The sequence below is a fragment of the Nicotiana tomentosiformis genome, chromosome 5 (assembly GCF_000390325.3).
Source record: "Nicotiana tomentosiformis chromosome 5, ASM39032v3, whole genome shotgun sequence".
Lineage (NCBI taxonomy): Eukaryota > Viridiplantae > Streptophyta > Magnoliopsida > Solanales > Solanaceae > Nicotiana > Nicotiana tomentosiformis.
This window is the reverse complement of record NC_090816.1, coordinates 134,049,472-134,073,046: the sequence shown is the minus strand read 5'-3', so window position 1 is coordinate 134,073,046 and position 23,575 is coordinate 134,049,472. Positions and strand designations below refer to the sequence as shown.

The 23,575-nt window shown below is 36.4% G+C and overlaps 2 protein-coding genes across 3 annotated transcripts; both read left to right on the top strand.

Moving 5' to 3' along the window:
• The first annotated feature begins 330 nt into the window (after positions 1-330).
• Positions 331-13,372, top strand: LOC104117518 (nicastrin). Of its 2 annotated transcripts, none has more exons than XM_009628580.4 (16): positions 331-608; positions 1,949-2,068; positions 2,163-2,277; positions 4,206-4,288; positions 4,368-4,444; positions 6,210-6,287; positions 6,533-6,604; positions 6,716-6,789; positions 7,610-7,742; positions 7,891-7,962; positions 8,289-8,408; positions 9,023-9,094; positions 10,848-10,985; positions 11,952-12,036; positions 12,145-12,586; positions 12,892-13,372. In XM_009628580.4, exons 1-16 carry the CDS (start codon positions 542-544, stop codon positions 13,154-13,156), a joined length of 2,013 nt encoding a protein of 670 aa, XP_009626875.1. In that variant the 5' UTR covers positions 331-541; the 3' UTR covers positions 13,157-13,372. The 2 variants fall into 2 exon arrangements, with proteins under 2 accessions (XP_009626875.1, XP_009626874.1); XM_009628579.4 differs by having other exon boundaries at positions 12,142-12,586.
• A 2,127-nt stretch (positions 13,373-15,499) lies between these two features.
• On the top strand, positions 15,500-23,159 carry LOC104117517 (NADH dehydrogenase [ubiquinone] iron-sulfur protein 1, mitochondrial). The gene is made up of 5 exons (XM_009628578.4): positions 15,500-15,993; positions 17,278-17,524; positions 18,656-18,950; positions 20,780-21,154; positions 22,044-23,159. Exons 1-5 carry the CDS (start codon positions 15,588-15,590, stop codon positions 22,938-22,940), a joined length of 2,220 nt encoding a protein of 739 aa, XP_009626873.1. The 5' UTR covers positions 15,500-15,587; the 3' UTR covers positions 22,941-23,159.
• Positions 23,160-23,575: the final 416 nt, after the last annotated feature.

Sequence of the window (23,575 nt, the reverse complement as noted above, 5' to 3'; positions counted from 1 at the left end):
AAAAAAATTTGCACAAAAAAAAGAAGATTTAATGTGGATTCATATTTGGAAGTATATTTTTTGTTGTTGCTATTTTTGATATCTAATGCAATGTTGTAGTTTCTTTAATGTTATGGCATTTTTGTGTTGTTTTTAGTTAAGATTTTCTCAGTGTTCTTGTTAAATCTACCTATTAGAGTTTGTTAGTTAAAGGACAAAAATGTTTACAAGCAAAACTTTAAGAGAATAATTTAAACTTACTTAAAACTTAAGGGACCATATTTTGTCATTTTCTCAAACCTTTTTGTACAATTTTCCCTTATCGGTCCATATATGAAATTTTCAAAATTCAGTAGCATTAGAACTCCTGCTCCTGGTCGCCGTTGACGATCTCCGATCACCGGAACATTTCAACTCTCCGATTAGTCAACATCTAAATTACAATCAGTGAAACGGAGGGAGAGAAACCACAAGTTCTGAACCGGACAAAAACCGTGTCCATATGGTCTAGGGTTTAGTGTTCTAGAAGCCTCACTATAACAACAGCAACTTCACTTCCGCCATGGACGATACAAAGCTCTTCGTTTTTCTTCTATGCTTCATTGCTCAGTTTTGCCTCTCTATCTCAGGTCACTCATTTTTTTTCTTTTTATTTTTCGCGGCTGCTTGAGTTAACAATGAGGTGTTAATGTTACTGTTTTGATAGATATGTTAATCAGTTTTTGTTATTCATCAAATTTAACAAATCACTAAGCTGAAATTATTTTTTGATTTTATGTTAAATGAAGTGCAGATATAGATTTTAACTTAGCTTAGATTGCCTCTCTTTCTCAGGTCACTCTTTTTTTTCTTTTTGTGCAAGCTTAGGTTTTCGGTCAATATTCAAATTTTCAGTCAATGCCGAAATTAAGATGTTATTTGACAACAATGAGGTGTTAATTTTACTAGTTGATAGATATTTAATCAATTTTGTTATTAATGGAGTTATCAAATTGCTAAGAAAGAAAAGGAAATTGATTTTATGTTAAATGAAGTGCAGATGTGGATTTAACTACAGTGGAAAGTTAACTTAGTATGAGCTTAGATGTTAAAAGATTGGATTCAAAGAGCATGGCTTTTGGACAATCATTTGTTTTTATGATGGTGGTGTCAAGGCCAGTCAAAAATAATTTCCTCGCCAAAGAGAATCAGAACTGCATGTGAGGAAGGTGTGTTGAATACATAATTAAGTAAATAAAATCGTGCTCTCTCTAACAACTTAAACTTGAGTTTAAATGGAGAAACTTGGTCACTGAGAATTCATATAACCAGCCTCAACTTGTTTGGGAATTGGGATTGAGGCTTAGTTGTTGTTGTTGGTATCCGAGCAAATTTACTCACACCTCGACTATTTCGTCGAGTACTTGTTAGTTTGTTACCAGCACAAGTACCAGATAACTCTGCCAACCAAGGCCTAGGTAGGTGAGAAAAAATAACCTAGTATTTTTTGCCTCAACTGGTGGACAGTTGTTTTATTTTCTTTTCTCTCCCGACATAGAACATGAGATATTTCATGTACTTGAGTTTTTCTGGAACTGCGTAAATCATCTCCTCAGGTAATTGGAAGCCTATGTTAAACTGGAGCGTAACTAAGTTAACAATAAAGGAAGTTAATGCAGCTAAATTATGAAAAGAGCTTTAAGAATCTCGGTATTTTTTTCCCGAGGAAAATCCATAACAATGCGGAAAAAAATATTATAGTGGGAGTTTTAATCATTCTAAGGAGCACGGCTTTGGTTGGATATTTGAGTTTGCATTTGCTAATTAAGGAAGAAACGAGCAAGCTGCACTTTATGTCATTTTACCTTCACTTCAGAAAGCATTTTCCTGTGCAGTGTTCTTCACTTTGAATGCATGTCTTCATTTGGTTCTTTAGCTTCTTAGTGATACTTTTGTATAATATAGTTTTGCATTTTATTAATTTGAACAGCGTCAGACCAAGTGAACTCTTTCCAGTCAGTTCCTGATCTTGAGAAGTCAATGTACATGGCCATTGACGGGTATCCATGTGTACGGCTGCTAAACCTTTCAGGGGAGATCGGTTGTTCAAGTACGAAGTATGCATTTAGTTGCATTTTTCTTGGTCTACGAGATGGCTGATATGCTTTTAATTTACTTGTCTAACTCTTCTTATGCATGGCTAGACCCTGGGCGTGCCAACATAGTTGCTCCAGTTGCTAGGTTCAAGACAGCAAATAAGTTGGTTGAGCCATCTGCATTAATGGTGTCTATAGATCAATTTGAGGAACTCTTTGGAAGGCATGTAGATCTCTCTCTCTTTGTAATTGTTTTGGACCAAAGATTGTGTATCTTCTGCGTTCCTTTGGATGTAAAACGCTTTCCGCTTTAATATTTTATTTAAAAATTTTGAGTCGTGTAATTATTGGACAACTTTCCCCGTCCTACCGCTCTTTCCCACATTCGCCAAACAGTAGAGCCTCTTTGAGTGATTAATGGAGTTGCGGTACTTCAAACTGTTCCACTCTTTAGTTCTGCTTATTGTGCACCTTATACTCTTATTTCTTTTGGTACAGATTGATCAATTGAGTTTCTAAATGTTAGCAAATGTTGACCTATCAAACAAAGAAAAGGAAAAGAATAATTCGAAAATCTTCCAGTTCAGAAATGAACTGTTTCTATAGATGGAGCTTGAACAGAAAAGATGTACTATGGTTTGGAGACTGAACTTAATTAGCTAACTGTTTGAAACCCCTGCTTGTGTTTAGCTCGGATGAGTCAGAAAGAATTTTAGAACTCCCACGCCTTAAGATAAAGAAGCACTTTGCCATCTTTAGATATGCATCTTATGTGATCCTACACTTGCTTCTTTTATTATTTATGCACATTGAAATTCTTCTAATTTATATTATCTTTGTTCAGTGTCAAAAGCTGGAAATTAATGAGGACGGGCAAATGGACTAGTATGGATTTTACATCATAAATTAAAACTTAAAGATAATCTATATTCTGAATCGTTGTTTTTCGAGCTCAAAAAGGAAACTTGTGAATCTGACCTTGTTGATAGCAATGTTATTAAAAGCCATCACTTCGTCATTTAAATGATGAGGCGATATCCCTTCAGGGGTGAAGCCATGCACTTCAAAGAAGTGTGATTTCTTATGTCAAGGTCTGAAAATCAATGTTCATTGTGGTTTGGGTTATGGATTATTTACACTCGTCATTCCAGGAGGCTTTAGAGATAGGAAACTGGGAAAAGAACCGTTGCTGTTAAGCAAACTAATGTGCCGGTGAAAATCTGGAAAATTTTCCCCCATAAGTTGATATAAGCCTACCCCTTAAAACATATATTTCGATGCTGAAGGCAAAACTACTTTATGATGACAGACCTTATCGTGGAGAAAGTCTATGCACCAAAAAAGAAAAATGACTCCTTGCTAAAGGATTTTTATAATTTGCTAAATGGAAGCGTGAAGTTCACTAAATAGTCATATCCAATTGGCAATTTATAACAAATAACATTCTTTTGTTTGATATGTTGATTATGTTAGTGATTAGGGAGTAGACCATAGAGGGACACTTGGGTTAGAAAGTGGACAAAATTGAAGAGTAAACAACTACTTTGTTGTCACCTAAAGCGAGAGTTGTGTATTGCTAAGGTAGTTTTTAAGGCATCTGTAGAACGTTGTCAGATGCAGGCTGCTTCTTAGTTTTTATTTAAAGTAGTTCATTTAATTGCATACTTTAGGCCATGGTTGTGGCTAATAAAGTCCTTTGCATTCTACAGGATATTTATAATGCGTATCAAATATCAGATGCTATAGTTAGTCACTTAATTGTGGACTCTCTAGTGTATATTCACTTGACAGAAAGAAAAAGCTTCACGTTTTGCTTTAGGAAAAGCCTGAACATTGTCATTTATAGCATCTTGGTACGTGTCTCGCATATGAGCGAGGTGTATATGCCGAACTTCTCATGTGTGAGATACGTGCTTTTGTGTCACAATTGAATTGGCCTTTTGATGATGTCTATGCACCAGATTTTAACACAGAATGTGGATCCTTTGTCAGAATAAGAAAATGACATGCAAAATGTTTTGTTGGATTGGATATGCCATTTTCATACATCTGCTAAGTATGCAAGTTTTTTCCTTTGTTGAACGTCTGCCTTACCACAATGGGCACATCATTCTTTCTTTGATTGATTTCAGGTAGTGTGTTGTGTTTCAGGTTGTCAAATGATGCAGATTTTTCAAGGCATGTCGTCGGTATATTAGTTGAATCAGGTTCTCAGCTTCAGAATGGCTTAAAAGGTAAGTATTTATGTCATTTTTTCTCTTATTAGTCTTTCAATGGATTATGATAACTAATATGGCCCTTTTCCTTTTACAGGATTTTCCCCTGACAAAAAGTTTCCACAAGCTGAATTCGCTCCTTATCGAAGTGGCAGTTTTGAGTGGAACCCAACTGTATGTTGCTGAGAACTATTATGATTGTAATCTCTCAAAAGAAAAAAAATTATGAATGTACTTCTCTTTGTTTGAATGATTATCTATATTATTATAAAAGTACGAATAATTTATACTAAATGTTGAACGACAAATATATCCCTGAAATATTAACAGACTTTTATACCCTCAATATTGTAGATTTCTCAAAAAGAAATCATTTCATATTGGATAGAATTGTAATAACTAGAATTTATATACGATGCACACTAGGATTCATATTCTTCAACGAATTTATTTACTAATAGGATTCATATTATTCACATGCTTATAAGACGTTTTTAATATCATATCAAAAAATTCGTATTAGATTATTTATGGGGTTAGCAAGAAAAAAGTGTGGTAGCTAAATTTAAGGAAGAACAGAAAATCAGTACCAGGGAGTTATTTAAGTTTCGGTAATATTTTTACTTTCAGCATATTCCAGTGCTTCCTTCTCTATTTACGGTTGTGTTAAACCTGTGTCACTACATATTATAAGTTGGCAATACTCTCGTGCTTCTATCTCTGTTAAAGGTGGGTTGGGTTGATTTGTTCTAAATTTTATGTATAAAAATATACATTGGGTGTATGTGAACATTGACATGTACGTAAGTATATTGCTTTTTGTAAGTTTTACGTGTAGAACTTTGAAAGATATGATTGTTCGTGATATATTGAAAGACAACACACGGATAAATTAATATGAGAAAACATAGGGTTTTGCGTTCATGCTGTTATCTACTATCGTTATCAAGTTAGTCGTCTTTTTACCAATTTTAATATAATTTGAAATATATCTACTTGCAACTAATTTTATCCTTTAATTATGATAAAACTTTATTAATAAGTTGGTTTCAATTATATATTAATATTCTTTTATTTCAAGGAACTAACTAAGCACAAAATATCTCGTGCATCGCACGAAAATAGAGACTAGTTAATAAAAAGCATGGAACAATAATGCATTTAAATGCAAATATAGCACCAGTTGTTCCTGTGCTTCCCTTTTATTCGCGGTGCTTCTATCCAAATACACTATTAGAGTTCCTTATCTCTTGATAGTTTATTTTAGTCTAGGGCTTGGTCTTTTGAAGCACACCATTCTATGTTAAGCTAAATGAAATTTACAATCTCCCCATGGTGAACCTTGTCGCTGTTACCCCAAGAATTGTGCTGTTCCTTTTTCGAAACTTTTAGTTTTGATCTGTGGAATGAAGGCAAAGGATTTGTCTATAAGTTTTAGCCTGAGACAGTAACCCGGAGTCTTTTTTTCTTTCTCTTTCTTGCTATTGCTTCACGATTAAAGGAAAGAAACCTGTAAAGCAATGATTGGAATGCTCCTTCTTGCTTCCCTCCCCAGATCTCCTCCCCCCAACTCCATATTTTTGGGGTCCTTTTAACAGTACATTGTACATGGTATGCTCTAAGATTTATGGTTAACTAAGGATGAAATCTGTAATAATGATTGAGAACTTTGTCATCAATGTCCTTTTACCTAGACCAATACGATATTCCACTCAGTTGTATGCTCTTTGTGAAGAACTATATTTTTGTATAAGATCGTATATCTTTTGCATGTCTTAAATGCAAGAGAAAAGTATCAACTTCATCAAAATAAACAAATAAAATAAACAAGTAATAGATAAATGTTCTTACAATCGCTTGTAGATGACTCATCCCTTTATTCAACTTTCCATTACCGAACCTGTAAGTTAAAGTAAATGTTGTCGTCCTCAACTTGCAGGGATCTGGATTGATGTGGAAGGCTTACAACTTTCCTGTATTTTTGCTTTCAAACAGTAGCACATCAGCCTTGCAAGAGGTTTGTTATGTTTTTTTATTTTTGTATATCTCTGCTCCACATTTAATATAAAGAAGTTTTTCTTTAGTTACTATGGTAGTTATTAATTACATTATGAGCTCCTTAAATGATGAAAAATGGGAGGGGCGAGGGTATCTAAGATACTTGGCGTCATGTTCTGGCTGTGTCAAGAAAACAAATGTTTCGAAATGAAAATGTCCACAAAATTTTTCATTAACGTATCTTCTGCTTGTTATATGGTGCAGATTGCTTTGAGAAATGAGAAGCGAAAGAAATCATACACTGTCGATGTGGCCGACTTTAATCTTGTGATGCAGGTTAAAGATTATTCATGTTACTAAAGATTTTGAAATAGTCTTAAAAAGTTCCTTGATAGGTGTCTGATATTTTACTTATGAAACTTGCCCATATTGTTTTCTTTTTATCAGACAACAAAGTCCGGGACTCGCGATTCAGAATCTTGTCTTAGAGAACAAACTTGCCTTCCATTGGGTGGGTACAGGTAAGATTCTTTCCAATTTTTGTTTAGTTCTTAAGATACTCATTTTACTCTTGAACAGATTGAACTACTATCCATTTCCTTATTAGTTTCCCAACTAGAAGCAGATTAAATATGAGGCGTTTTTAGTGAAGGATAATATTAAGATCACAAGTATGGTTTTGACCTTGACATTGAGTAGTATATAAGTATCCTAATGCAGATGTAATTCACGTATTGTATTGTTTGCACTTACCATCTCTCCTTTTGGTTTCTTATCAGACGGTTGATGTTTTTATTTGGCATTTTATATTTGGTGTTCTTAAGTTGTTCAGTTATAATTCACTAAAATTAAATAAGAGGAAACCACTCCTTATCCAGCTCATGGTAGAAAAATATGATTCAGGATATCCTGCTACTATTTCTTTATTTTCGTAATGGAATCTTATATATTGGATTTATAATTTTTGGTTTGGTTCTTCTTCGCTGTTCTTTGTCTTGGGGAGGGGTGGGGGTGGGGTGCTGGTTTTGCATCTTCTGGACCTATATAGATTCAGTAGGATTTAAATTAAAATGAAGGTTGCTCAATAGATCCTTCTCTTTCCATGGTCTCTTTCTGTATCTTGTTGTCCGACCCTCCTGTAATTGATAGTGGCGCACATATGGAATGCTTTACTCTTGTTTCACTGGCAACTGAATGTTAAAATGTTGTTGTCTTTGCCTTGCCTTTTTCAAGTAGTTGATGCGTAGGATCCGACAGTATCTTGTCTGTAGGGTCTGAAACTCTTGCCTATAGAATTATCCTCAATACCTTACCTCTAGTATGCATAATCTGTAACGACAGTGTCTGGTCAGCGCTACCACCAATAGCCATCTCATCGTCAGAGAAGGCAAAGCCTGTGATATTGATTGTGGCTTCTATGGATACGGCTTCCTTTTTTCGTGACAAAAGTATTGGTGCAGATTCACCTATATCTGTGAGTTGCTTCTTCTCAATTGTTATTTGCATCACTGTTGTAATGGATTTTTTAGTTATGCTTCAATTTTACTCTCAAAGCTAGATTTTTTTTGTACTTCTTATTTTCTTCTTAATACCATGGATCATATGTACAAACTTCTCTCTAGGGGTTGATCTCATTGCTGGCTGTGGTGGATGCTCTTTCACGTGCTGATGGCGTGAAGGGCCTTGATAAACAGGTGGACATACTGTTATTTAATAAACATGCCTATTGTACTCGTTTCCCTAAGTGTTTTGATTTTACTCGTTAGTTCTGGTTTTTGTGCATTACATCCTTGTCTTAGCCATGAACACTCTATGTGGTGCAAGTCCTGTGAGACAATCTCCAGCTACAACAGTATACAGGCTTTTGTGCAAATTATTTAAGCATGTCTTGTTTTAGTTTTTGTTTCCCGAACAGTTGTTATGATGAAACTCTTTCAGTAGCTTTTGTCTGCTAAGTTTTATGCATCAAATGCTGTTTATTAACCACTATAATGCATAATCTGACATTATCCTTCTGCAGCTTGTATTTGCTGTTTTCACTGGGGAGGCCTGGGGCTACCTTGGCAGTAGGAGATTTCTTCTTGAGCTTGATCAACATTCTGATGCTGTTAGTGGACTTGACTTGGCACTAATTGAAACGGTATATCTTTTCTGTTGTACGACTTTTGCGAGAGTGCATTAATGGTCAAAGCTGCTTACATCAGATGTAAACTTGACAAAAGATATCATTATTGGCATGAGAGAGTTATAGATGTTAGAAATATCCCAGAGAACTACTCGTTCAACCTCAGGATCTGAATACCTAATATGATCAAAAGTAAAGAACAAGTTTCGAACAAGGTAGAGGGGCCCATTATCCACCCAATTTCGAGCCATGCGCCACTGGCCCTCTGGGATTTCTCAACTATGAGAAAAGAAAAGAAAAGAAAAGAAAATAAAGTAATGAACAAGTAAAACCTCATCTATTCAAACCCTTGTCTTCTAATAATCTCCGGTTTCTGCTGATTGTCATCCCAATCAGTTGTTGATTGTCTAACCATTCCAGCATGTTCTAGAAATACTTTCTCCACTGTTATTGAGTAAAAATGAAATTTAACACTTAATTAGTTAATTAATGTCTGGTGGATCCTTTTAGGTCCTTGTGAAACATGTTCAATTTACAAGTTATGTTACTATATTAATGTATTGAGAGGCCACTATTAGATGAAGTATGTGCATTGACGCGACTGTTATATTGGAATTTTGTCTGTATAGGTTCTTGAAATCGGATCAGTTGGAAAGGGTTTCGCTCAGGATGATAAAACATTCTTTGCTCATAGTACAAGTGTAAGCTTTTTCCTGCTTACTAATTTATTTTTTAAATTGCATCAAATATGTACATTCCCCTTTGTTGTTGCACATGTTAGTTTCTATTGAGACATTTCTTTATTGTGTTTGATTGCTCATTGAATTGGCACATTGTCCATCTACTGTCACTTCTTTTTTTTCTTTTCAAATCTACTATTTCATTTTTCACTCGGTGTGCATAGCCTTTGATTCCTTGTTATGTATGGCTTCTTGATATATGTGATGCTTTTTTCTTTACTATTCCCTTGCTTGTTTAAGCCATAGAAGTTATGGTATATGGACATAGTGTTGATGAACTGGTTGATTGACTGGCTGGTTCATAGAGTTGGTCACTTTAGAAGTAGGCACAAGCAACCGATACCTCCATGTCTTACACAAATGCTTAATTGAAAAAAGGAAGAATATTCTCCCTTGAGGAGAAAACATTTATGGTAAAATTTTCCCTTAATTTTCATCCATGAAATCCCAGATCACAGTTGCACATTTGACCCACCTCTGACTCTGGTATTGCAGTCAACATCAAATCTGACCTCTGCATATAGAAACTTAAGCTCTAGGTAATCATAGATAGCACAAAGTATCTAAACAGGTTAGGCTTTGTCTTTGTGTTCATTGTAGTTAATTCCCAATTTGTTTGACATGCAAATATTTTAGTTGGAAAAAAATTACTCCCTCCATTTCAAAAAGATTGTCTTAGTTTGACTTGGCACAAACTTTAATATAGAATGGAAGACTTTTAAGATATGTGGTCTCAAATAAGCCATAGCATTTGTGTGACTGTAAAACTTTTGAAACTTGTGGTCTGAAACGTGACATAGCATTTGTGTCTATAAATGCTTCCTATTAAGGAAATATTGAAAGGTGCCAATCTTTTTGGAACAAACTAATAAGGAAATAGTGTCAATCTTTTTGAAACAGAGAGAAATAATAAGAAGGTAGTATTCAGGTCACTCAATATTGAGACTGGTTTAATGTCAATTATTCCGTGTAACCTAGAAGGGAGACGTGGGCTTGATATTGGCTATGGAATTGGTCAGTCAAGTCATGTCAAGAGTTGAGGAAATGGATGACTGCGGACCAGATGAAGGACTGCTTTTATATTTCAATATAATGGCTTGGAAAACTAGGGTGGCAGATTTGAGCAGCAAGTACTTAAAAGAGAATTACTTCAGTCACTTAAAGTCTTGTTTATTAATCACCTTTTCAGTGACTTAGCCCTGTGCCAGATAAAAAAGGATCTGTTACTTTTCATAAAATTATTATCTACCTTTCATCTCAATGCTATAAAAATGTATACTCTTTGATAAATAAAGATTATTTATGATAAGTTGCTGTAGAAATGAATAATTGTTTAAACAATCAAAAAATGTATAATCGTTTAGGTTTATCAAAAAAATTGTGTAACTGTTTAGTTACATTCTGATTTCCTCTTTCTCATCTTGGTGTTTTGTTTAAGCTGTGGAAGGCGGTTAATTGCAGTCTGGTGTGTTATCAGTCATCAATCTGTATGCTTTAAGAGAATTAAATACTGAAAATATTAACACACTGCTATATTGAAGTTTTTCTCAAGATTATCGTAAGAACTTCAAAATGATTTATATCTATCCTCACCACAGATATGTTGCTTTCTTATTTAGCCAGCTTCTCTATCTTTTTGCTTAATATTCAAAAACTTGGTTTTTCAATTAGGATGACTAATAATTCACACACTGCACGTGATTCACTTTTGCAGGAGACTGCCACAAATGGAATGTTAAGTGCCATCCAGGATGCTTTAGGTTCGCTCAATAATCAAAGCATTAAGGTCTCAAGGGCAAGTAAATCAAACCCAGGGTTACCCCCTTCCTCGCTGATGTCATTTCTGAAGAAGGTTGGTGAAAATGCCCCAATATTTTTGTTTATAAATGTATTTTTATATTTTCTTTGTGCCTTCCGTGATCTTTATTTTGATCTACCCTGTGCACTTTCTCCTTCTAAAAGGAAACTACATATGGTGAATAATATGAAGGTAGGAGAGATAGAAAGAGTGTACAAATTAGTTTCTGCACCTCTTACAGGTAACTGTTCAAAAAAAGAAAAGGAGTCCTGCATTGTCTGTTTGGTTGCCACTAGTACTTTGTGCGAAGTTCGTGCATACCCTGTATTATATTGTAGTACATATAGATGGCTTCTTCAAAGTGTTAGCGGCTTATGATCTTGGCCACTTTTTGAGCCTTCCCCTTCTGCTTACACAATAGGCTTTTATGCTAAATTAGGCTTGGGTATAGCTTGTTTAGAGAGAGCAGCCTATGGTTTTCCTGGTAAAGTTCTCTTTCTCAACATCGTGTATTTACGATTTGCATCTTATTATTTTTTTGGCGGTTTATTTTATGCAATGCGATGATCTGTGCTCCAATGGTCGTTTTGCTTTTTTGTCTTTAGACTCTGATATGGTGGTGGTGGTTGTCCTCGTGAAAGGGTGGGGCACCGGGGGGGAGGAATAGGATGGTGGAGGAAAATGGCTGAAGGGAATAATGGAATTGGTAACATCCTGCTGCAATATCTGAATGGTGTCTGTGCTTTCTTTATTGCTTTAGAATAGAGTTACTTGAGTATGAGCAGAAGTTTGGATGATGAACTTTAGAAGAGCAACAAAGATATGCAAATTATTGACCAGGTCTTTGATGGAGGATTGCAGGAATGTCCATGATGATGGAATTGAAAATCAATTAGAGGAAAAAGATGTATTAATTAAATGAGAAACTTTGTTTGTCCTTATAAAAAATAATTTTTTTTTTTTTACCAGTTTGTGTTATCTAGCTATGTGGGAGCCTATTTATTGTTTCTTCTTAAACAGAATCCAAAGACTTCTGGGGTAGTCCTTGAAGACTTTGATACTGCCTTCACTAATAAATTCTACCACAGCCACTTGGATGATCTACGTGAGTTGCTATTTCACTCTTTGGATTCCTTGCCTTTGCCCGGATTAATTCATAGTGTTGTATCACATAATGTTTTCTAATTTAAAATATTATTTTCCATGTTAGCAGTGAATATAAACTCCTCAGCCATAGTGGCCGCTGCTTCTGTTGTTGCCCGAAGTCTGTACATTCTCGCCAGTGATAAGAAGGAAATAAAAACTTCAGCTTTGAATACCATCAACATAAATGCCTCCTTGGTTGAAGAACTCCTCGGCTGCTTGTTGAGTTGTGAACCCGGATTATCATGTGAACTGGTAAATCGCTACATCGCTCCCTCTGCAAGTTGCCCAAGCCATTATGTGGGAGTCGTCCTGGGGGAACCTTCCTCTCAGCCATATCCTGGTAATGTGGGGGATGTTCCTCGGTTTGTGTGGAATTTTCTGGCAGATAAAACAGCTATCCCTTCAAAGAATATGAGCTCTGCTTGTCCAAAGGGCTGCAGCGGCACGGGGGAAGTGTGTGTCAAAGCAGAGACAGATGGGAAGGGTGTCTGTGTCATTTCTACAACCAGGTAGTTGCACAATTTTAATTTACTGAAATTAAGCTCATTCAACCTTACATGTTAGTAGAAGCCATTGCTTCATTGCTTTAAGCAATGACGCACTGCAAATTGTGACTCTGGAATATTTCCAAAAAAAGAGAGAAAAGCATGTGGACTTTCTGCCTGTGTATGTTTTTGATGGTCAGTAACTGGATTTTTGGGCTGATTAGGCTGTCTTCATAATGTAATCTACACCAATTCCTGTTGCTTGACAGTTTAGTGCTATACATGCTCTTGCTCTGAACTCATGTATGATGTATCAAATGTAATTCCAGGTATGTCCCAGCATACTCAACTCGATTGAAGTACGAATCTGACACTTGGGGAGTGTTACCTCATAATTCCTCCGATACCATGGGGGAAGCTGACCCTGTTTGGACAGAGAGTAACTGGGAAACAATAAAGCTTCGTGTCTACACAGTACAGGACACTAGATTTGACACTTGGGTTCTGCTGCTAGGTATTACTGTTACAGTTTTGTCATACATTATAACAGCCATGGCAAAAGCCTTCATAACAAAGGCCTTGAAACGAGATTAGTGTAGAAAACATATTTTTGTTGAAATAGCATTCTGATTGCTTGTAAAGCACAGCCTCCCAAAATGTAACTCTTAGCTGTCATACTGCTTAAAACGCAAGGTGAAAAATGCTCTGCAATTGTATGCTCTCTAATCCCTCCAGCCCGAAAAATTGTGGGCAATATTGAAGTGTAAGCTGCAGCCATAAGATATTTAAAGTTTCTAACATGTCAAATTACATCCTCTCTCTTTCGCATATTCGTGGATTAAAGCAGCTTGGAACAGTATTTTACAAGTTCTGAGAAAACATTATACTGATTTCCCCAGTTTTCGAAGGATAATTTCGTGGGTGCAGGGGGTGGGTCTGATCCACAGCTTGATATGGATACATTTTTGTGGATCTTAGGGTGTGTTTGGTATGAAGGAAAACAGAATGTTTTCTGGAAAATAAGTCATTTTGCTAGCAACCAAATACTGAAAATTAGTTTCTTTGAAAAGTCCTTTCCATTAAAAGGTGAAAATGACTTTCTTCGCTTATGTTTTTCTTTGATAGCCCATTGGAAATAGTTTCTAAATTTTAGAAAGTGTTGAATAGTGTTTCAGTTTCTTGAAATATGTTATATTTTCGGGAAAATGTAGCACACCCTTGATTATCTTAAGATTTAATTGGCAATGGATAAAAGCAAAGAAACCTTCCAGTTTCAATGCAAGAACTAAAGAAACTTTTGAAGATATGCTGTGTTATATTAGCCAGAGATACCAATTCCAATTATGTAAGCAGATTAGAAAAGAAGTGGATGCACCTATATATATCCGGAAGGTAAAAGGAAACTTAGTATAATTCGTATACTTCTCGGTTCGCACGACATAGCTAAATAATGTCTCTTTATGAATTTTTAGAAAACTAACTAAAATGGTATTGAATTGGGTAAAAACTAACGAGTTTATTATCCTCTCCCCTATTTATATAAAATTCTTTACCTTTGAAACATTTTAAGCTGCTTGACACCTGGGAAAGGAGCTACTCCAGATCTCATGAGGATTAAGTTTGGGACTGGCAGGCCAAAAACTTTAGACAATTTACTGCAGATCAAACTTCAAACAAATTTTGTAACTTCTGACGTAAAGTTAATTCTGAAATATGACTAAACTTATAAAAATTTAGAAATTTCGGTTATGTCTTAAATAGGGGTCCTAGAAACGGTGTGTACTTTCCCAAGATGTCACGATGATTAAGTTTGGGACTGTGCAGACCAAACTTTAGACAATTTACTGCAGACCAAACTTCAAATAAAATTTGTAACTTCTAACGCGAAATTAATTCTGAAATATGACTAAACAAACAAAAATTTATAAATTTTGGTTATGTCTTAAATAGGGGTCCTGGAAACGGCTATCTGTGCACTTTCCGAAGGAGAAAACTAAAAGGCCCATCCACTCTACTGTACGTAGAAATGGCATGGGATAGCCACTTTTTAACATGGTATTTACTTTTTATCCAGTATTTTTAATGCTGAGCAAAAATAACCACTATTCTATTAAAATTAATACGAAAAGACGTTACCCTTTTTTCATGAGTGCTGTGTAAATATTAAGGACATGGTGTCCTTAACATTTACACTGCACACATGAAGTTAAGGACGCCATGTCCTTAACATTTACACTGCACATATGAAGTTAAGGACATGATATTCTAAAGTTTAACAACGGAAGATGCAAATACAGGACACTTTGTCCTTGATATTTACACAACACTCATAAAGTTAAGGACACCATGTCATTAACATTTACACTAAACACATGAAGTTAAGGACACCATGTCCTTAACATTTACACTACACATATGAAGTTAAGGACACCATGTCCTTAATATTTACACTGCACATATGAAGTTAAGGATATGAGGTCCTAAAGTTTAACAACAGAAGGTGCAAATACAAGTTAAGGACATTATGTCCTTAATATTTACACTGCACATATAAAGTTAATGACGTGATGTCCTAAAGTTTAACAACGGAAGGTGCAAATACATGACACTTTGTCCTTAATATTTACACAGCATTCATGAAGTTAAGGACACCATGTCCTTAATATTTACACATTACCCATGTCTAGCATAGGGGTATTTTTGTTCGGGCGGATAAAAAATTATTAAGCACTGGCTAAAAAGTAAATATATTTTAAACAGTGGCTAAAGAGTAAAGACATCTCTAATTAGTGGCTAACTGTGCACTTTCCTCTACTGTTCACTCTTAAGCCCATCTATTAATGGGCCACTTTACTCAAAGCCCAAAATGCAGAAGCCCAATGCTCTTGAGAACCGACCCGAACTCCATTCCCACAAATTTCCCTGCTCCGTTGAAACCAAACGTAGCACATCTGCTCTCCACACTCCAAATACTCTCTTCATTTCCATTTCACAACACAACTGAAGAAGATATCTATCTCTCACAATGGGATTAGGGTTACTCGCTTCTCGAGCCCTACGATCTTCTAGAATCTTCCGTAACCCGACCAATTCCGTACTCCGCACCATCGTCTCCACACCGGAACTCAACAACGCCGATGCCGCCGCCGCAACGGCACCAGCACCCGTACCGTCAGATCGGAGCCCGGTTGGTGGGGCCCGAGTTCATTTCCCTAACCCGGATGACGTCATCGAGGTCTTTGTGGATGGGTACCCGGTCAAAATCCCTAAGGGCATGACTGTACTTCAAGCTTGTGAAATTGCTGGAGTTGATATCCCTAGGTTTTGTTACCATAGCAGGCTAAGTATTGCTGGGAATTGCCGGATGTGTCTTGTTGAGGTTGAGAAATCTCCTAAGCCTGTTGCTTCTTGTGCCATGCCTGCACTTCCAGGTAATACTGATTAGTTTATTGATCTGTATTTGGATTTTGATGCCCCATTTGATGCTTCAAATTCTTGTTTAGGCTCTAAACAACGTTTTTTTAATACTCCCTCCATCCCATTTTATGTGATGGTGTTTGACTGGACACACCTCAAGAAAAAAGAAAGCCTTTTGAAGTTGTGATCTAAAACAAGCCAGAGACGCTTGTCTGATTGTAAATGAGCATTATAAAGTGAGATTGTTTCACAAAAAACAGATTAAAAAGAAAGTGTATCACATAAATTGGGACAGAGGGAGTAATTGGTAATCTGGTAAAAATAGTAACTAATCTGCTATCACATGTTAAAATTCACCAATAGTGTGAACAAATCTTTACTATGTGAATGTATATAATTCATCCCTTTTGGATTTCTATTCACATTTTGATAATTGTTTGTTTAAGCTCTCAAAAAGGCCTTTTTACGTAATACGTTTATTTGTTGGGTCAGCTATGCCAATTCACAATATCCATTCAGTTCTATTTGGACATGCAAAACAATAAGGAAAAAAAGTGAATAGAGAGCTTTCCAGCTTAATAACTTGTGCTTAAGTAAAGCAGACAATATGGGTTGATAATGGTGATCAAATGTTCATTTGAGAGTGTTTTCTTTGAGTGGTGATATTGGATTAATTTTTTTTAGAAAGAAAATAAAAATAAAAATAGTGCTCTTAATTAAGTGCCTATGCAATCTTCCCATTGTAGTTCTCCAAAGGCTGTTTATATGCATCAAACTCATGAACTGTAGGTCACCATATGTCCAATTATATAGTTGTACCAAGGGTCAACTGAAAGAGACCGTCTTTTGATCCCAGTAAAAAGAAATGACAAAGATAGAGTGTTTTTAGCTTATAATTGTAGCTAACAAAATCATATATCATGGGTTAATGATATGTTCATTTGAGCCTGTATGCTCTGAGTGATAATATTACATGCATTGGATCAGTACTTTAGAAATATTAATTAAGTTTTGGTTAAAACAAAGTTTCTGTGGCCCTTTATTTTCTTCAGTTTTCCCCTTTGAAGAACTACGGAAAGCTGGTACTTTTTAATATTTTTCTGTTGGTAAGGTTTTCTTTAGCTTAGTAACATCTTCACCTGTTGTGCATTTGGTTTTGCTCCGTTTTCGCTAGTCATTTTGATGATTTTCACGAAGGCTGATCTATTCATAGTTAGTGTTGAGCTATTATTGGCATATTATTGTTTCCTTTTCCATCTTTTCCTTGTTGCAAATTTATCTGGAGATTACTCTTACAGGAATGAAGATCAAGACAGATACACCTATTGCCAAAAAGGCTCGTGAAGGAGTCATGGAGTTTTTGCTTATGAATCATCCACTGGATTGTCCAATTTGTGATCAGGGAGGAGAATGTGATCTCCAGGATCAGTCTATGGCCTTTGGCTCTGACCGCGGGCGTTTCACTGAAATGAAGAGGTCTGTGGTTGACAAGAATTTGGGCCCATTGGTAAAGACTGTGATGACCCGGTGCATCCAGTGTACGAGGTCTGTGTGATTCTTACCTTTACTAATGTTATTTGTCATACATAAAATGTGAGTGGTTCAATTTATTTTGTGGAAGTGAAGTTTAAAATCAACTTTGACATATGGGACCAAAACTTGATACCTATTGTTGCAAGTGGATTCGACTGGCACTGTGGTCGGACTATGAGAAGTGTCAACTTTTTCCTTTAAAAAAAATTAACTATTTTGTAACTTGTGAGATGCCAACTGTCTATCCATGTGGTCGGACTATGAAAAGTGTCCACTTTTTCCTTTCAGGAAAATAACTATTTTGTAACTTGTGAGATGCCAACCGTCTATGGTACATGGAATCCTTCATGTGCCATGATGTACCTGGGTCTAGCGGGTGTGACTTGAGTATAGGTACTTTGTGCATGTTTTAAAATAGATTTTAAAAAAAGGGTACAGATGTATGTTGGATGTTAAGTTCACCCGCATCCTGAATCGTACACATATCTTGAGTTGATGCAACACAACTAACCGTCAATATTGTATTTTATTTATGGTTCCCAAAAATCATGAAAAAACTAGCAAGTTCTCCCTTATATATGTGATTTCTAATTAAGAAAGGTTGGAAGGAGAGGTAGGCTAATATCTTCCCCGAAAAATGAAAAGTAATGAAGAGGAGGTAGCCTACTAAGATGGATATGGTAATTCTAGTGAACATTGATGTGTTATAGCCTGTAGGAACTTTTGCATAGTGCCAGACTGCCAGTATTTCTCAAAAGAATATAGAAACTTTTGTATAGTGCCAGTAGCCTAGCATAAACTGCCAGTCTGTCTTTTTTATTTTTCTCCTAATCTGGGTAATTCGTGGAATGTCACATTCATATTTTGCAATATATACTGTCCTACAACAGAATTTAAACTGGTTTCTTCATTTCTCCAATGTGCTTATGCCCCTTTTAAGTTATTCCTTCCCGCTGATAACTGCTAAATTTGTCCTCCTCTTTGGTGGTACAGCTTTAAAAAACCTTGGGGCGTCATGAGAGATTGAGTAAAACAAATATTTAGTGGGTTTAAGCTTTAGATACAGGAGGAATAGTAAAGACTTGCTTGTGCATTTTATATCTCTTGCACAGTATCCTTGATTTTTTGCTGTTTGTGTAATAGGTGTGTCAGGTTCGCAACAGAAGTAGCTGGAACAGAGGACCTTGGAATGTTAGGTCGTGGCAGTGGAGAAGAAATTGGAACTTATGTTGAAAAACTTATGACAAGTGAACTTTCAGGGAATGTGATTGATATTTGTCCGGTTGGAGCCCTTACCTCAAAACCTTTTGCCTTTAAAGCCAGAAATTGGGAGCTAAAGGGCACAGAAAGCATTGATGTGACTGATGCCGTTGGTTCTAACATTCGAATTGATAGTAGAGGTCCGGAGGTCATGCGTGTCGTACCACGATTAAACGAGGTACTGCACTTTATTATTGATCTTACTTTTTCCTCTCTGAATCGCAGAAATATTCCGGATCCCCCTAAACTTGCAACTTTTGTTTAGTGTCCAAACCCCCCCCCCCCCCCCCCCCCCCCCAAAAAAAAAAAAGAAATAAATACATTCTATTTTAGGCGCGTGGGAGGGAAGAAAAATAGAAAAATCAGCTTCTGAGTAGGGTATTTTTTAAATATTAATTGCCACATAATCAAATATAATGATTTCTTTGTTCCAATTGTATTTCTTGTTGTTTCTTCTTAATATACATTGCATATTTTATCCCAACTGTTCTTTTCTTTTTAGATACAATGAATTTTTGTTTCAACTATGTATTTCTTTTCTTTTTTCCGGTCCAAATCTATAAAAGTTAGTCGAAGCTTATTTATTTTAGCCAAATAAAAAGAAGGTTTAGCCAAAGTAATGAAGTTCGTGGTGTATTTTCTACAACAAAAAAACTGTGTATTTTTTTTCATGCAATGCCTATTTATTTTAACTATGCATTATTCTTTTTCGGGCCAAATTCGTAAAATATTTGGTTAGATTTTTATTATTTTTAGCATAAATATTATTTTAGCTTATGGAGTTCCAACAATGTATTCCTTTTTAATTTTTCTTGATGCAACGATTATATGTTCTAACTGTGTATTTCTTCTTTTTCTGACCAAATATGTAAAAATAACTTGATTAAAATATTATTATCCTTAGCCAAATAAAAATTATAGTCAAAAGAATGTTGTTCCAAGTTTTTTGTTTTTAACAGATTTGGCCCGAAAAGATGATTTACATAGTTGGTGGACTTAAAAGGTAAAACATATATTTTTTATTGCAAAAAATGTTACATGAACAAAAACAATGTCACAATCCCGTGGATTAGCGTTCAGGGGGGGTTGTGGAAAGCAAATTGCCAAGTTAAGGGGGTATTAAAGACCACGAGAAGTTTAAGGGGGAACTAAACAAAAGTTGCCAAGTTTGGGGTGGGTGGGGGGTGGGGTTCCCAACTATTCCACCTATTCATGGCAATCACCTGTTTGTCTTGAATGCCTGCATTTTGTTCTGGTTGGATGTTTTTCCAGTTTTCAGTTTGTGTGGGTAGCCAAGCTGTAAGGGCGGTTTGAATTGATTTTTTTTTTGTTTCCACAATGCTTGTGCTTAAGCTGAGTGTTTTCTGAGGCTCCGCCATTTTTTCTTCGTGGTTTAATTAAAATTGATCATTTGTGTTCAATCTCAATCTCAAAAGAAAACAAAAAACAAATGGTAATTTCTGTGACTAAATCTCTTATTGTTAGCTACAAAGCTAATAAGTGTGAGAGATTTTGTTTTGAAAAAGAAAAGCATAGGCGAAAAGGCTGCACTTTGCTAGGAGGTGTAACTAGCACAATAGAGGTTGAATGACGTATTGACTAAAACTGATTTACTTCTCTAAAGTTGTAGCTTCCTTTTTCCCCACCCTTCTCATATGTATTCAGCGGAATGCAGCCGTGCAAGTATGTCCATTTCACCCTTTCTTCTGCGCTTAACTATTCAAGAAGCATGCATCTTTCAGTGATAGGAAGAATAATTATGAGATTCAGTATTAACTGTGAATACAGTGTTGATATGAATTGGATCCCTTGGTGGTTTCTCTTTTATGTGTTTTTTTCCTCTGAACTTTCATAGTCTTGGACGTTGATAATTATCTTAACTGTATTAACAGGAAAGTCTTCCCCGTCGTGATAGTAGAATTCTGAATTATTGTTTCTATTATTGTGGTTTCTCCTTTGCCTTCCATTGTAAATTAAAACAGTGAGTTGCTGCACATAATGGCGCAGGACATCAACGAGGAATGGATATCAGACAAAACACGATTCTTTTATGATGGTCTGAAGAGGCAAAGGCTGAATGACCCCATGATCCGTGGTGCTGATGGACGATTTAAGGCAGTTAGCTGGCGAGATGCCCTAGCTATTGTTGCTGAAGTCATGCATCAAATCAAGCCAGAGGAAATCGTCGGTGTTGCAGGAAAGCTGTCTGATGCTGAATCCATGATGGCACTGAAAGATCTTTTGAACAAAATGGGGTCAAACAATATCTTTTGTGAAGGGAATGGCATGCATCCAAACGCTGACCTGCGTTCTGGATACATTATGAATACCAGCATCAGTGGCTTGGAGAAAGCAGATGTTTTCCTCTTGGTTGGATCCCAGGTAAATGTTTTTGTAAACATTTGGTTGGTTATAAGTTCGCAAGGGTAGTGTTCTGATATTTTAAATGTGTCTGTAGCTGATGGAGAAAGTCCATGATTTTTCATTCAGTCCCTGTATCCATGCCTCCTACCCCTTTCCCAATCGGCACACTTGTCCAGATACAGTAAAAGAATCCGAGGGTGTTTTTTGGGGGAGGGATGGATAGATTTAGCTTTAGCCAGTTTAATTGTTTTCTTATCAGAGAAAAGGTTTAGCTGCAGCCAGTTTAGAGAAACACCTCATGGTAATGCCTTTTTTCAATTTAGATTAGTCTTATCATGGTAAGTGCGTAAATTCTTTCAATTGATGAAACCTTCAGCTTTCATTTTTACACTGATTGGAGAAACTACTCTCTCTCTCTCTCTCTCTCTCTCTCTCTCTCTCTCTGTTCCCTCCCCCCTCCCCCTTACCCCCACCCCCTTTTTTAAAAAAAAAAAGTATAACATCAAGGATTGACAATGGAATATTGTATAGGAGTTCAAAGAAAGCAATGATAGTTCCATAGAAGACAAGGTGTTTTAGGGGGGGGAGATGGTCTGGAGGGGGAACTGACGGTACGTTATTACATTAAGTTATTTGATGAGGAAAGAGTGGGCAGGTGTGAAGAATATGTGGAACACCAAAACATTGAATTATTTCCTCGCTGGATGTGTAGTCTGGTGCAACTTTTATGACATTGAGTCCAATGAAGGTGTGGATGATGGTACTTGAATGTTGCAATTTTTGGGGGTAACTTGGGTACCTAGATTTTCTTTGTGGCAATGTTGCACATTTATTTATTTATTCTCTTCAGCTAGCTGCATATCTATTATTCTCATCCTTTCTTGGTGATTGACTTCTTGAATTCCAGCCAAGGGTGGAAGCTGCTATGGTGAATGCCAGAATACGCAAAACAGTTAGAGCAAATAATGCTAAGGTGGGTTATATTGGGGCTGCTGCTGATTTCAACTACGATCATCAACATCTTGGAACAGACCCTCAAACACTAGTTGAAATTGCTGAGGGCCGCCATCCCTTTTCCTCGTCTCTTAAAAATGCCAAGAACCCAGTCATCATTGTCGGGGCTGGTGTGTTTGACCGAGAGGATAAGGATGCTGTCTTTGCTGCTGTTGACACGATTGCAAAGAACAATAATGTTGTGAGATCTGACTGGAACGGACTAAACGTGTTGCTGCTGAATGCTGCCCAAGCTGCCGCACTTGATCTTGGACTTGTACCTGAATCTGATAAATGCATTGATTCTGCAAAGTTTGTATATTTGATGGGTGCTGATGATGTAAACTTGGACAAACTTCCAGATGATGCCTTTGTGGTTTACCAAGGTCATCATGGTGATCGTGGTGTATATCGTGCCAATGTGATTTTGCCGGCATCTGCTTTCACAGAGAAAGAAGGAATATATGAAAACACAGAAGGATGTGCTCAGATCACACTGCCAGCCGTTCCTACTGTTGGTGATTCCAGGGATGATTGGAAGATAATCAGAGCATTGTCTGAGGTGGCAGGTATTGGATTACCCTATGATAGTCTAGGGGCAATCCGATCTCGAATTAGGACAGTGGCACCAAATCTCCTAGAATTGGATGAGAGGCAACCAGCCACATTCTCAACTTCTTTGAGACCTGAGGTCAGCCAAAAAGTAAGTTCAACTCCATTCAATCCTGCTGTGGAAAACTTCTACATGACCGATGCAATTACTAGGGCCTCAAAGATTATGGCTCAGTGTAGTGCCTTGCTAAGGAAATGAGCATCGGGTTTTGATACCTGTAATAAGATTTTCCATTCACTTTTTCCTGCCAGTGTTATCAGTTTGAAAAATGATGGATTTTTTGTACTGGGATCAAAAGAAGAGAGCAGAGAAGACTGTAAATTGATGTGCCACAATGAATGCCCTCATAAATGGCACCACAACTTAGGTCTCTGGTTTGTACCTTTTTCTGTAATTTAATCAGCAAGTTTGCTGTGATTGTTGAGTTTTCCACACCAAAGTAGGAGAATCTGAAGTTCCCAGCACAAAATGTGAAATTGGAGAAACTCTTTACAGACACAATAAGGCATATAGTAAATCAGTAAGACTGGTAAACTATATTATCCAGTTATTTTTCTTTCATAATTGGGGTTATTAGGCTCAATTTAAAACTTATCTAGGTATACTTTGGAAGAGGTGAATTATGAAATGATTATACGTTCTTGTTTTTACCCAAGCTAAATGTCTCTTGTGGAATTATTTCAAACCGACATTTTTGCTTGTACAAGAACCAAGAAGTGCCTTCTAATAAGGAAAATATATAAATATTAGTCTTTCAAATACTTTTATTTGACAAGAGGGAGTCGCTCACATAGTTGAGTTACTAAAGGAGCATAGCTCCATCAAAGGGGAGG

Excerpts from the sequence above, each read along its gene's own strand:
- LOC104117517 (XM_009628578.4), top strand. The coding sequence starts at position 15,588 with ATGGGATTAGGGTTACTCGCTTCTCGAGCCCTACGATCTTCTAGAATC. Across the intron at positions 15,994-17,277 it reads TGCCATGCCTGCACTTCCAG|GAATGAAGATCAAGACAGAT; the intron begins GTAATACTGATT and ends TTACTCTTACAG. Across the intron at positions 18,951-20,779 it reads TCGTACCACGATTAAACGAG|GACATCAACGAGGAATGGAT; the intron begins GTACTGCACTTT and ends ATAATGGCGCAG.
- LOC104117518 (XM_009628579.4), top strand. The coding sequence starts at position 542 with ATGGACGATACAAAGCTCTTCGTTTTTCTTCTATGCTTCATTGCTCAG. Across the intron at positions 2,069-2,162 it reads AGGGGAGATCGGTTGTTCAA|ACCCTGGGCGTGCCAACATA; the intron begins GTACGAAGTATG and ends ATGCATGGCTAG. Across the intron at positions 7,963-8,288 it reads TGAAGGGCCTTGATAAACAG|CTTGTATTTGCTGTTTTCAC; the intron begins GTGGACATACTG and ends ATCCTTCTGCAG.